Source organism: Petaurus breviceps, unplaced genomic scaffold, assembly GCF_028583685.1.
Source record: "Petaurus breviceps papuanus isolate PSGF00001 unplaced genomic scaffold, PetGlider_PUasm1.0 185, whole genome shotgun sequence".
NCBI classification, from domain to species: Eukaryota; Metazoa; Chordata; class Mammalia; order Diprotodontia; family Petauridae; genus Petaurus; species Petaurus breviceps.
Window position 1 is genome coordinate 22,344,232 of NW_027185797.1, and position 15,035 is coordinate 22,359,266.

At 41.4% G+C, this 15,035-nt stretch overlaps 1 protein-coding gene across 1 annotated transcript in view; it reads right to left on the reverse strand.

The window, feature by feature from the left end:
• Positions 1-15,035, reverse strand: part of GADL1 (glutamate decarboxylase like 1) — a 168,988-nt gene that overhangs the window by 83,478 nt on the left and 70,475 nt on the right. Inside the window, exons 11-12 of the mRNA XM_069088570.1 lie at positions 14,479-14,678; positions 3,399-3,450 (exon numbers count right to left, since the gene is read on the reverse strand). Of these exons, the coding sequence (XP_068944671.1) occupies positions 3,399-3,450; positions 14,479-14,678 (252 nt within the window). The remainder of the gene's footprint in view (positions 1-3,398; positions 3,451-14,478; positions 14,679-15,035) is intronic.

Here is a 15,035-nt window from a genome sequence, read left to right on the forward strand (position 1 = left end):
CATCATCATCATCATCACCATCATCATCATCACCATCATCATCATCATCATCATCACCATCATCATCATCACCACCATCATCATCGTCGTCACCATCATCATCATCATCACTGTCATTTTATGGCACTTTAAAATTAGCAGAAGGCTGGCTTCATGTCCCTCATCTCATTTGAGCCTTTGAAGAACAGAATGCTGCTAGATGGCGTCTACAGCTATCCATCCTCTTTTTCCCTAGTGAGAGGCAAAGTGACTTGCTCAGTCACAAAGCTAAGTAAGAGCTCAAGGCAGGATTTAAAACTGTTCTTCTGATTCCAAGATCAGTATCTGTCCCATGCACACCCTGCCTCTAACTATAGAGATGGTATTTAAGGTCCTTCTAACAAAAAGTTTCTAATTTAATTCAGCATGCACTTATTAAGCACCTACTGTGTTCTAAGCACCAGAGATTAAAAATGAAATAGTTCCTGCTCTCAAAGAGGTTACATTCTATTAAAGGAGACAATATTTTTTATGGCTATATAAAATAAATCAAGGGCAGCTAGGTGACACAGTAAATAGAGTGCTCAATCTGGAGTCAGGAAGACCAGCATTCAAATCCAGCCTCAGACACTAACTAGCTATGTGACCTTGGACAAGTCACTTAAGCCTGTTTGCCTCAGTTTCCCCATCTGTAAAATGAGCTGGAAAAGGGAACAACAAACCACTCCAATACCTTTGCCAAGAAAACCCCAAAATGGGGTCATGAAGAGTTGGACATGACTAAGATGACTGAACAACAACAAAATTAAGAAAATCAATTAACCAACAAATATTTAGTGAGTGGTAATTATATGTCTAAAGATGGCACAGTGGACCAAGTGATGGACCTGAATTCAAATCAGTCCCATACACTGATTAGTTGTGTACTTCACTTCTCTGAATCTCAATTTTCCAATCTGTAAAATAGGGATAATAATAGCCCCTCCCTTACAGAGTTGTGGGGATCCAATGAGATAACAATTGTAAAACACTTCACCAACATTAAAGTACTTTATAAAATCTGTACCAATGATGGTGATGATGATGATGATGATGATGGTGATGGTGAGGGTGGTGGTGATAGTGGGCCAGGCACTATGTTAGCTTGTTGGGGACTCAAAGACAAAAATGGAAACATCGCCTGCCTTTGAAAGGCTTACATTCTACTAAGTTATTCTTGCAAACAGGGGGAAAGGAAACCCAAGTGGAAAGATCCAGGGTTCTACCATGAGCACCTGGGACTGATAGTGTAAGAACAAAAACACCTACCAAGATATCTGCTCAGAATCTCAAATTGAACACAGAAAATTAATGCTGTGGTTTTCAGGGGCCTGAGAATAATGAGCATTTCCTTTGAAATGATAACTTCCTTTGCTGTCAAGATAATATGCATTATTCTTGCTTCTGACAGTAAAAAAAAAAAAAAGAAAAAATTCAAGTACTCTGCTCTCCACATTGAGAGCAGCTCCAGACAGTGTTTTCAATATTTCCCTTGACATTGTCAGCCTTGGTGCCTTAACTAAAATGTAGAAAACAGTGACTATTACAGCTATTAGCCTTTTTCCTAAGAAAAACAACTTTCAGTTACACTAAATGCATTTCCCACTTTACTATAGAAAAATGCAGGGGAAAAATTATTCTAACCATTCAAAGGCAGAGTCCTGCCCTCCATGGCCACTCATAACCACCCAATGAAAATCTATCCAACAGATCAAGAAAGAGACTTATTGATATATTGTGGATACCAATGAATCAGCAAAGCTTTCCACAAGTACTAGAGGACCCAATTAGAACCCTGATCTTCAGTTTAACTGAATGCAACAACCATTTTATTCCTTTATGTCAAGGGACAGGTAAAGGAAGGGGTATGTTACTAGAAGTTTAAAAACCTCTGTGGAAAATAAAAATTATGACCCATTTTAAGTATAATCTGCATCATTAATATTTTATCTATCATTTTTGTATGTTTAGACAATCAACAAAACAATAAATCAATCCTTGATTTGTAGGACTGGAAGATTTATGAGGTAGAAATGAAAAATTGAACAATGGTATCTCACCAGCCTGGAGGAGATAGAGACCAGAATAAGGCAGTCCTGCCCTCAAGGAGCTTACAATTTTAAAACTTGCATACTCAATTGATTATTGTTACGATTATGTGCATTATTATTCTAGTGATAGCTGAAAGACAGGGCAAGATAGTAGATAGACCCTGCTTCTAGTCCGAATTTGGAGGGGGGAAGAGAGTGTCTCTGTTCCATCTTTTTCAAGATTTGAAGGTATATAAGTCATTAAGTCATTTAACCTCTTCTTTTCATTGCTATTGCTGCTGCTACTGCTGCTGCTGCTGTTGTTAAGGCTCCTAGGCAATTTTCTAAGACTATTAGTCATGGAGGAATTGCTGATCTGGATTAGAGACTCACAGATTTAGATTGGAAGGGTCCTTGGGAGCCATCTAGTTTGGCTCCTTCATTTTACAGATAAGGAAACTGAGTCCCAGAGGGTTTCGCTGATTGGCTCAAGGTCAGATAAATAGCGAATGTCAGAACCAGAACTCATGTTCTCTGACTCCAAATTTCAGCACTCAATGTATCATATCATATCACCATCAGCAGAGGAAGTTTCCATGCTGGGAAGTACTTACAGTGATGGAATCACAGGTCAGGAACAAGAAAAAACTTAATGGCATCACATTTATATAGTGCTTTCCTCCCAGCAACTTGTGGTACAGCACAATTATTATTGTTGCCATTTTGCATATATAGAAACTGAGGTTGGAGGAGGTGGTGAGTAATTGGAAAACCACACTCCCAATACAGGGCTTCTGACCCCAAGACCAAGGGTTTTTTCACTATTCCATAGCTGCCTCTCCATGTTGAGACACAAAAATATATTGGTATTTATTTCTTAAACTCAGCCAACAAAAGAATCTCCATTTGTAGCTCAGATCTGAGGGGATGGGAAGGGGAAGTAGTTCACTCCTTTAAAAGGCAAGAGGAGAAATAAGGCTCATTTTCCATTCACTTAAGGATTTGCATCCTAACAGATTTTCCATATTTTTATAGCTTGGGCAGCCCATGGACTCAATAAGCAATTTGTATATCATCATGTCAAAATTTATTCTGCAGAATCCTGGGTAATTATTAGTGACCACTTTGATTTTCACTGCTTAAAAGCATGTGTGTGTGTTCTCAGTAGATCCTACAAAGTGGAAAAGTATTCACTAATAGAGTAAATTAACATAATGGACTCTCTGAATTAAGCTAATGATTGATTCCCACCAGCTAAAACCCCAGCAAAGAATAACAGACGAGAAAATTGCCACCTTTATCCTTGTTGATTGACAAAATCACTAACACAACAAGCCTGTGTTGACTTACCTCTAAAAGCAGTCGGAATCCTTCTCTTTTCTTAATTTCCTCCACGAGGTATCTGTAATTAAAAACACAACTGCATCAGAAAGAGCAGCTCCCAAGCCAGGAACATTTCAGGCTCAGGATACACTGGGAATCACAGAACCTTTTCTATGCACATAATCCTAGATTTACAACTAGAAGAAACTTTAGACACTATTGATTCTGACCATTCCATTTTGAAGATAAGGAAACTGAGGCCCAGAGATGTTAAGTGACTTTCCCAGTGTCAAACAGTTGATGTCTGGGATGGGATTTGAACCTAGATCTTGCTGATTCCAAGTTCAGGGCTCTATCCACTACATGAGACTACCTACCTCATCAATGGATAGATACATTATTCTAGAAAACATATATTGGGATATACCTTAAAAAATTCTTGAATTTCTTGAAAGGGGAGTGAAAAGGTAAAAAAAATTGTCTGAGTTAGAATGGGGAAAACAATTTAAGGCACTTCTGGGTGGAGAGGGGTGAGTGAGATACATGGGGTTCAAGGCGAGAATTAGCAAATTAAATCTGCCTGGACTCTTCCAAGCCATAGGACCTGATCATAAAATCAGAATTTCAGAACTGATAGGCCATTGAGAGTACAGCTACACTGCCAGACAGTTGGTGTATCTGGGGGCACTGCCCTGACCCCTAAACCTTGATGTTGTAGACCAAGAATCCACTCAACACTACCCATGGACTAGCCAAGCATCTCCCGTCTCCCCACAGCTTCAGTTTCAAGTTCCTGGGTCCTACTCCACACTGCTTTGGACAATTTAACAGAAACTATAGCTGAGGTCCTAGCTTGGAACTTAAGAAGTCTTGATACCACTGGGAGACTTAGAATTAAATCTAGGTTGTCGCTAACTAGCCAGAGGACCTCAGACAAACCTCCTATTCTCACCCCAGCTCTGTGAAATGAGAGGGGCAGACTCATGCATGTCAAAATTCTTTTCCTCTCTAAAATTCAGTGTCAGGATGGAAAAGTCCTGCTCCATCATCAGTGTCATTCTGCGATAGTTGGCATTTAATATTGATTGATTAAAGGGATCTTGGAGAATCATCCCCAAATGGGGCAGCAATATTTGGATCGAAATTGTGTTCTGCTGCTTGCCATGTAGATGTTACCTTACATCTCACATCTGTAAAACAAAGGGAGAGATCAAAAGTTCTTAACCTGGGGTCCCCAGGTTTGTGGATAGATTTTAAGGGGCTGGTGACCTTGGATGGGAGGAAAAGATTACAGCTTTATTTTCATTAATTTTAGTTTCTTTTATTATCCTTTGCATTTTGTATCATTCTTTTAAAATATTATTCTGGGGGCAGCTAGGTGGTGCAGTGAATAGAGCACCAGCCCTGGAGTCAGGAGGACCTGACTTCAAATATGGCCTCACACACCTGACACACGTACTAGCCGTGTGACCTTGGGCAAGTCACTTAACCCCAATTACCCTCCAAAAACAATATAACAACGCAAAAAGCAAATAAAATAAAATCCTTAAAAAAAACCCATTCTTCTGAGAAGGGGGTCCATCAGCTTCACTAGACTGACAAAGAGGTCCATGGCACAACAACAAAAAGGATGAAGAACCCCCGGCCTGGAGGATCTTTGAGATTTCCTCTCCACTTTCTATGGGTCCTTAGGAGTTTCCTGCCTTCTGTAACTCCCTGGAATGACCCTGCCTTTTCCTATTTCCTTGGCTCCCCAAGTCTGACCAAAACCACTCTGATGCCTCTCTTCCCCTCCCCCCAGCAGGAGTCTTCATCATTTTACTAAAGGATACCCTTGGGTGCCCTGAGACACTCCGGGCTCCCGAAATCGGCCATCTGCATTCAGTCTATCCTGCAAATTTCAGTACAGACAGATGTGGGCTTGCACGATTCATCACAGACAGCAGCCTGGGTATAGGTGCCTATAGCATGGGTGATTTACTCTAGGCTTCTACCCCTCCCCTGCCACAAAAGCCACATCATGTCCCACCTAACCTTTTCCTCACTGGCAACAGTAAGTCTCTCAGTCTCCACGTGAGTGAACAGAATGCATTCCACGGTTGGAGACTGTGGGCCTAGGGAATAGATAAAGGACACCCTGGGGCCAGCACCAAGGAGAGCTGCTGAGTTGTTTGTTGTTGCTGTAAAGACGGATGCCCATGATTCTTCAGTAGGCTGCTTTAAAAATCACCCCACGGCGAATACCCATTTAGCATTATTGCTGAGACATACCACAGCAGGCCAGCCTCCCCAATGGGTAGCTGCAAACATGGCAAAATGTTTTTGCTTTTCTTCCCCTGCTGAAACCCAGCAAGCACAGTTTGTCTTGTGTCAAGCAGAAGTGGCATTTTCCAAACTGTGGGGTTCTGAATTCTTTTCCTCATCGAAACTGAGTCAGCATAATAGAGTGGAAAGACTGTCATGAACAGTGGGTGCAACAGTGGACTTTGATTCAGGAGGACCTGGGTTCAAATCCCACCTCATACACTAACTGTTTGACCTTGGACAAGTCACTTCAACTCTGTTTTAATTCACTGGCTAACTACTATAGTATCTTAAATGGCAAACCATTCCAGTCTTTGCCAAGAAAACCCCATGGACAACACTGGCGTGCTATGGTTTGTGGGGTCACAGAGTCAGACATGACTGAACAAGCATCCATAAGCCATAGAGAGGTTATGTCTGATTCCACACTCACCTTGCAAAGCTCATTGTACATGGACTGCGCAAGAGCTGGGTTAAATGATCTCCCAGGTCCTTTCTAGGTTGAATTTGTATGACCTTGAACCTATCAGTGTAGCCTAGGGGCTAAGGAATGGCCTCCATGCTATGGAGAGGACCGAGAGCTAGAATTTATAGAGCCTTGCCCATATATGGCATTCTTTGCATTGTATGTAGCTTTACATTTAGCATCTCATTTGATCCTCACAATAGCCCATGTGAGGTAGGTGCCATCATTTGCCTCATTTTATAGACAAGAAAACTGAGGTAAGCAGAGGTTAAATGACTTGCCCAGGATCATGCAGCTTTTGAGTATTTGAGACTGAATTTGAACTCAGTTCTTCCTATGGCACTATGGTGCCACCTATCGTCATCATCGCTGATGGCAAAGTAACATTTAAGACTTGTAAAACTGAATCCATGCATAAGTATCCCTCTGGCCGCAAAGCACCCTGGTGTTAAAATTTAATGCTATCTCCCTTTTTCTGTATTTTCCTTTAGATAGTTAAACATTTCCCAATTACATTTTAATCAGGTTCAGGCTGCCCTGAGGAATGTGTGCCCTTAAGCTGTGTGTTTGGCGTCTCTGCTCCAGACCATTTCATCCCAAGTCCCGTCCATGTCCCACCTTCCTCACACCTTGGATGGAGAAGGCAGATGTCCGTCTAACTCAGCTGATCACTTTGAATCCTGCTAGTCAATCCAGCAAAAGTGTGTCTAGGACTCCTATTCTGAGCATGTTAAAGAAGATATTTCCTGAAATAGGGAAGATTTCTCTGGCAAACATTTACCAGGCATTCTCCCAGTAAAATGAAGACTTCTTGATGTCAGAGATAGTTTCATTGCCTTAGGATTGCTGGGGTCTAGGCCTGCTCACGATAAATAGCAAGCAACTTTTAAAACATTTATTATGTTGAAATGAAGGGGATAGATCAGTCCAGTCCAAGGATTCTAAATCTGTTTTGTGTCATTGATGCCCTTGGCTGTCTGGCGAAACCTGTAGCCCCTGTCTCAGAGCAATGCTTTTAAATGCTTAAAATAAAATACAATTTTATTAATAGGAAATTATGAATGACAAAGGGAGCCAATCACTGAAATATGGTCATCAAAATATTTTTAAAATGCTCACACATCCCAGGTTAAGTATCCCCAGTCTTGTCCAAAGCCACACAAACTGTCCTTCATGAACAATAATACATACAGAAAAAAGCTCCACAATATGAGTATTATAAAACCTTGTCAATGGAAAGAAATGTGGCCCTTAAATCATAAGGTCAAGATGCTGGTTCCCAAATTAAGCCAGGTCTAAATTCAGTAACACTGAAACATTATCTCTAGGCATCCACGTAATCCCCACTGTAACCTATCAGGAAGAAAGGAGACACAGCTGGTCAAGCAGTTAAAGAGCCTGGCACAGTGCCCAGGGAAACTGACAGCTCGTGACAGGACACCACTAATGCCCACTGAAGCTGCCAGGCGATCACCACGTGGAATATGCCTTATCCTTGAGACGCTGCCTGGGTAAGGCAATTCTGTTTCTTGAAAAACAATGTCACTTTCACTTACAAAAGAGCCCAGGTAAATCCTCACTATCGAAAACGTGGATCTCTTTATTCTGTATCCTGGGAACCTGTTCACCTTGAGCCAATGGGCTGGAAGGAAATTACTTTTATCCACCATCAGGCAGCAGTTGCAACTGATTAAGGATGCCCTCACCCAGAGGAATCACCCATGTGGCTACACGTGCAAATGGGCACACAAGAAAAGATGGCCCCGGAATGAAGAAGTGTCAGTAGTTAACTTGGGAGGGGGGGGACTGTGAACCTTCTGGGCAGGTTAAAAATAAAAGCAGAATACTGAAAGGAAGAACTCTCTGACACATCTTCCAAGACTTTGTAATTTAATGTCTCCATGAAGAGAAACTCCTAAAAAGGAGCTTGTGCCCTTTGGGTTGGCACCATGGTACACCTCTGGCCCATTTTAGGTTTGAGGTGTCAGATGTCGGCTGCGTGAAAGGTTAAGGCAGGTAGCTAGCTATAATTTGCATTTGGAAAAGGGGAGGTTCTTTTTCAAGAATTGATGCATAGGTCATAGAGGCCACAGCTATGCTCACTGAAACGCATAGGGGGAAGGGGAGAGTGCTGGGCAAGGAATCAGAAAAGCTAGGTACTCATCCTGAGTACTTCTCTTAAGTCACCCCAAGGCTCACTTTCCTTATCTGTAAAATGGGATTATTGATTCCTGACTCTCCTGATATATAGAACTGCTGTGCAGGTAGAATGAGACCATGTTCAGACTTTGGTGGAACACCCTGTATAGCCCTTTGAGATTTGGGAAGCACTTTAGATATATTATCTAATTTGATTCAGACAACCATATAAGGTGGATACTATTATTATCCCCATTTTACTGCTGAGGAAAATGAGCCTGAAGGATGGGAAGTGGGTTGTCTGGGGTCACACATCTAGTAAATGTCTGCAGTAAAATTTGAACTCAGATCTTCTCCACTCCAAATATAGCATTCTAGCCACCACAACACACTATGTAAGTATAAAGTAGGTTGCTAATATGCATTGGGTTTTTTCTTGGAACTAATATGCATTATTAGAGGGGGTTATTTATCAGAAAACCCCTACACCAATGAGATCACTGTCCTCTAATTAATCTCAACCTAACTCTGTGTGGGTATGTGTATGTATGTATATATGTTTAGAAGTGCACTTTTGTGTATATACATACATATTTAACCTCAAGCAGAAGATCTGAACATATATTGACTGAAGGCAATAAAACCAACCTGAGATAGATGTGAACTCTAAAATAAATATTATCATTATATATTTATCGCCAAGCATCTGAGGTACTACCCATTCAATCAGAAGTATTCAAGACAAAAATGTAGAATCATGGGAATTAGCAGTGGGAAGTCCCAGAGGCTTATCTAGAGTCTAGTGCTTCTTAAACTGTGAGTCACAAAAAAAATGGCAATAGTAAAATGTTTCTGAATGTGCAAAGACAAAACATTAATTAAAAATCAACCACATAATGAATCCGAGGTGGATCTGGTAACGCTTGCCCATGTCAAGTCATACACTTCACCGCAGCCTTGGTTCTGAGCATGCACACTTTGCCCTGTGCATGGCCTCATGCCACACAACACCATCAGACAAAAGCTAGAAACATGGAAAAGGGTCGAGAGTGGAAAAAGTTTAAGAACCCCTGTTCTAGACCAAGTCCATCATTTTACAGATGAGTAAACTTGAGGACCAGATCAGGGGAAATCACTTGTCCAAGACCACATAGGTAGCAGGTAGTGGAGGAAGTGAATGACTTCCAGTCAATCCAGTGCCAACCTCAGCTATATTTGAATCCCCTGTGACAGGGTGGGAAGGAAGAAATTGACCATAATTGTAAGCTTCTAGGATATTTTTACCATAGGCCAAAATATAGCATCAACATACCATTTCTGGTCAGTAATCAGTATTCTTTGATACAGAGATATTTTCAGAATCCTTCCCAAATCATTGGAAGCATCTACCCTAAACACTGTTCCCATAGGGACACAGCCAGATCTGAAACTTTATTTCACATTTTAAAGCTCCCATGTGAGTGATGTACCAGAAACGATAAGTTCAAATACATCAGGAAAATGGCCTCCCCGAAACTCTTAAAACACTCCTTTCCACAATCTGTTCTCATTGAAAACTTTTATGACTGCTGACTGGGACATCTCATTGTATCTGCTTCTTGTCAAGATGGTTCATGTTCAAAGTTTAAAAATAGGTTAATAACTGATCAGACACTGAATATTATTCTATAGTGGGTCCAGTCATCAAAATCCTTGGGAAACTATATTGTAACAGATAGAAACTAGAGCAGCATGGTATAATATTAACATTAATTATATCATATTATTATTATTATAGCTAGCATTTATATAACACTTTATGACTTACAAAACACTTTATAAATATTATCTCATTTTATTCTCATCACAACCCTGAGAGGTAGGTGGTATTATTATCCCATTTTTACGGATGAGAAAAATGAGGCACAGTGAGGCTAAGTGTCTTGTTCGGGGCCACACAGCTAGTAAGTGTTAAGTGTCTGAGGCCAGTTCTGAACAGTCCTTCTGACCCTAGTGCTGGTGCCCTACCCACTGAGCTACCTAGTTACTCCCTTAAATACAAAATAAGAAAAAAAACATGTCATGTGCACAGCAGAACATAGGAGAGGATTCAGAATATATAGCAATAACTTATCATTTCAAGAAAGCCTATATATTAAATACTGTGCATTAAGTTGAAAGCATCCATCTTTTCTTTGCTTCCTTGTAGGTTTTCTTTTCTTCTCTGCTATACACCTTTTACTTTGTTCTTTTTTCCCCTTCTTCCCCCCATACCCACCACCCCAAGGCTACAAATGAGCATGGATATATTTATATATAGGTATTAATAAATACATACACATATACAAATATATACATACATACACATATAAACACATATAAACACATACTTCCCTTAAGAGATTCTACTCCTAATCTTGTTTTTAATGTTTGTGCATAGCTCTTTTTTCCTATTTCTCTTAATTCCTCTGCTTTATTTCTACCTGCTACCTTGCCGTCCCATTACACTCCAGCAATCCCTCCCTTCTCCTCCCATTCCCCTAAATCTAAAGACCCTTCTATATCCCCCTTTTAACCTATTCTCTCACCCTCCCCTCTAAAAATACCTCCGTTGTCCTCTCTCCCCTTCTTATCCCCTTAGAGTTTTATTTCTTTCTAAATTTAGAAGACTTTTATACGCTTCTAGATGTATATGTATTTTCCCCTCTTAAACTCATTCCCAATGAAAGTAGGTTTCCAGAACTAATAGCTCCCCTCCCTCACCTAATTCCTTTATATATTGGCTCTTCCTCTTGTACCTCATTTGTATAAGATAATTACTCTTTTAACTGTCCCTGAACAATTTTACTTTTTGAAGTCATATCATACTCAGGTCTACCCCAATCCTTCTTATAAGCTACCTAATTACTAATAACAACCTTAGACATAGGTTTTACATTTTGCATACATAAGAGGTAAACATTCTATTCTTATTTATTTCCTTGTAATTGGTCATTGGTATGTGCCTTATATTTCTCTTATTTCTTGTATGTCAATTCTTCTATTAAATTCAGGTTTGTTTCTGTTTTTTTTTTTTTTGAAAGTCTGACCATCGATCAAATGTTCATTTTTTTTCCATTCAAAATTATGCTTAGCTTTGCTGGGTATGATATTTTTGGCCAGAAGCCCAGTTCTTTTGCCCTTCAATATATAGTGTTCCAAGCCCTGTGATCTTTTAGTGTTGCCAACACTAGGTCTTATGTCATTCTAATTATGGTATCATCATATGTAAACTGTTTTATTCTCGTTGCTTGTAATATTTTGCCCTTGATTTGGGGGTTTCCGAATTTAACTATAATATTCTTGTGAGTTTTCCTTGTAGGATTTCTTTCAGGTGATGACTGGTGGCTTTTTTCTATTGCTACTTTCCCCTCTTCTTCTAATGCTTCAGGACAATTTTCTTTAACTATTTCTTGTATTATTGTGCCAAGATTCCTTTTTTGATCAGAACTTTCAGGCAGTTCAATTATTCTTTTTTTTTTAAGCAATCAGGGTTAAGTAACTTGCTCAAGGTTACACAGCCAGTTATTTCTGGGTGTGGTGCTAAGTATCTGAGCCCAGATTTGATCCCCAGGTCATCCCAACACTGGAGCCAGTGCTCTTACTAGCTGTGCTACCTGGCCTCCCCAGTTCAATTATTCTTATGTGTTCTCTTCTTTATCTGTTCTCTAGATCTGTTATTTTTCTTATGAGATGTTTCACATTCTCTTCTATTTTTTTAATTTTTTTTTTAAAGCAATTGGGGTTAAGTAACTTCTCAAGTTTAAACGGCCAGTTATTTCTGGGTGTGGTGCTGAGTATCTGAGCCTGGATTTGATCCAGGTCATCCCGACACTGGAGCCAGTGCTCTTACTTGCTGAGCCACCTGGCCGCCCCTAAGCAATTGGGGTTAAGTAACTTGCTCAAGGTTACACGGCCAGGTGTTTCTGGGTGGGTGCTAAGTGTCTGAGCCCGGGATCCGATCTCCAGGTCGTTCTGACACTGGAGCCGGTGCTCTTACTCGCTGTGCTACCTGGCCGCCCCACTCTCATTTGATTTTTAAAGTCTTTTTTTGAATTCTTCCATGAATTCTTTTTGGGCAGGTGACCACTTGACATTAGTCTTTGGGGTAGAAGAGGGTTTCTTTGCTTCAGTAACCTCCTGTGAAGATGAACCCTGGTCTTCTCTATTCCCACTGTGGCTCTCTACAGTTGGATTCTTTCTCCTTTGCCTGTGCATTTTTTTTGGTAACAATTTTGTTTTAATAATGACCTCTAGTCCTGGGGTCTGGGGGATGGTGCCTCTGACCTCTGATCCTCTTCAGTTCTCCTCTCCAACCTTGAACTCAAACCCAGACCTCCAGCTTGCAGTAAGTGTCCACAGCCAGTGGCATCCCTGCCCCACTGCTTCTGCACTCACTGGCATGTGTGGGTCCCTTCTCCCTCACTGCTCTCCCCAGCACAGCTGGGTCTGGCATTCCTGGTCAGCAGAAGTTCCCTCAGCCTTCCCCAGCTCAGATGCCCAGCTCCCCTCACTATCCCACTATGGCTGGGGCCCAGGAAGCCTCCCAAGCCAGCCACCCCCAGGGCTTGCGGCTTGTAGCTAATAATTAAAACAGACTCTGGCCTGGATGTGTTTACTCCTCACAGGAGAAAATCTCATCCTGGGATTTTTCTTCAGGTCTTCTCCAATTGTCCCAAGAGGTCCCTGGTCCTGCCCCTACTCTTATTTGTTTTCATGGCTTTATGTTCTCCTGGAAGTGCTATTTCATCTCTTTTGTGGAGGAAAATCTTGAGAGCTTGAAATTTTCTGACTACTCCACAGTCTTCCCAGAATTCTCTCTGCTCCACCCCTCTTAATGCAGCCCAAAATCGACTGAGCTTTTGTGACTTCCACAAAACACTCGCGGTCCACTGAGGACTCCAGATTTTTTTCAGGGTAACTTCTGCTTCACCACATCTCCCCTCTCTTACCGTAGGAGCATAACTTTAGAGTTAGAGAACTTAGAAGTTTTGAGTATAATGCTTATTTTACAGAAGAAGAAAATGAAAGAGAATCTATGTGACTTTCCCAGGGCCAAACAGCTGGTAAATGCCTGAGGAAGGATTTGAACTCACCTTAAGGCTAAAATATCTATCTATTGTGCCATCTAACTTATGGCTGATTGATTCAGGTCTGGAGCACGTGTTCTTATACTAGGAATGCACACCACTATGGAAAAATCGTTTAGAACTTTGTTCCCACCTGCTTCATGCTGGATGTCAAAGGCACCCTGCCTTGGAGGCTTGTCTAGTCTCCTAAGGATGACTGGTTGAGTCCTGCCCACTCCAGACATGAGCTACTTCCTTGGGCTTGGTTTAAAAAGGGAGCAGACAGATTTGGCAGAGAGTGAAGGCCAAGATGAGGGAAGGGGGAGAAAGACAGAGGGATGGGGAAGAAACAGAGAGACAGAAACAGAGAGAAAGTGAGAAGCAGGAGACAGAAAGACAGGCGAACAGAGACAGAAAGAGAGAGACACACAGAGAGAAAGATAGACATAGACAGGGAGAGAAAGGGAAGGATGGAAGAAAGGAAGTGAGAGAGAGGAGGGAGAGAGTCAGAGAGGAGAGTGATAGAGAAGAGAGACAGAGAGACAGAGAGAAAGACACACAGAGATGGAGAGACAGACAAAAAGAGAGACAAAGATAGAGACACATAGAAAGAGAGAAAAGAGTTAGAGAAAGAGATTCAGAGAGAGAGAAAGGGAGGAAGGGAACTGAGAGAGATAGAGAGACAGAGAGAGAAGAGAGACAGACAGAGAAACAGAGACAGAGAGACAGAAAGAGAGAGAGCACTAGCTGCCAGCAGCAGTAGATGCAGTGGTAAGTAATGGGGAGCCTAAAAGTGACCAGAACTTTTCGAGCCAGCCCCCTGATATTTACTGGATCGTGGCTTTAGAGCAGGAAGGGACCTTTAAGACCACCAAGTTCAGCTATCTCGTTTTACAGATGGAGAAACTGAGTTACAGAATGGCTAAATGACTTGGCACTTACTACCTGTGTGAGGCAGAGTTTAAGCTCAGGTCTTCCAGCCCCCAGACCCAGCACTCTCTCCGTTATGCCAAAGGGCTCCCAGAAGGCTTCTCTGTTCCTCTGCTCATCCTTGACTACCACCATATTACAATCATTAACAACACCTGTACAAATATGCACATGTACATACCTTGCTAATGCGAGGGCCCGGTTCACTCTTTCTTCAAGGCCAAGCGTCCCCAGGGCCTTCCAAGTCATCCAGAATTTGAACGCATCAGGCCGGCGGCTGCACTGGATGGACTTGTCTCCTGTGTCATAGCTGACATCATAGAACTTATCTTGTTGGAACAGATAAGATGCCTTTGCAGAGTAACATCTTTTAAGAAGGTCCTGTTGAGAAAGAGAAAAGAAAAAAAATCATGCACCTGCCCAGGAGAGACTCTTTTAAGAATCATCTTTGTTCATTGCCAACATTTGAGTGCTCTGGGTTCCATCAACTCTGTATCTTGCACACATTTATTTAGTTAGATTATGCTGCCTTTCACATCAGAATGTAAGCTCCGTGAAAGTAGAGATGTTTTCTGCATTTCTGCAAATCCTTTAGCATCATGCCTTGCACACAGTGAGTGCTGAATAAATACTTCCTGAATCCTCAAAAGGAACTGATCAGTGTGTGTAATCAATGCAGCTTAGCTACTGGGCTTTGTAAAAGATCAAGATCAGGACAGTGAATCTTTAGATTACCAG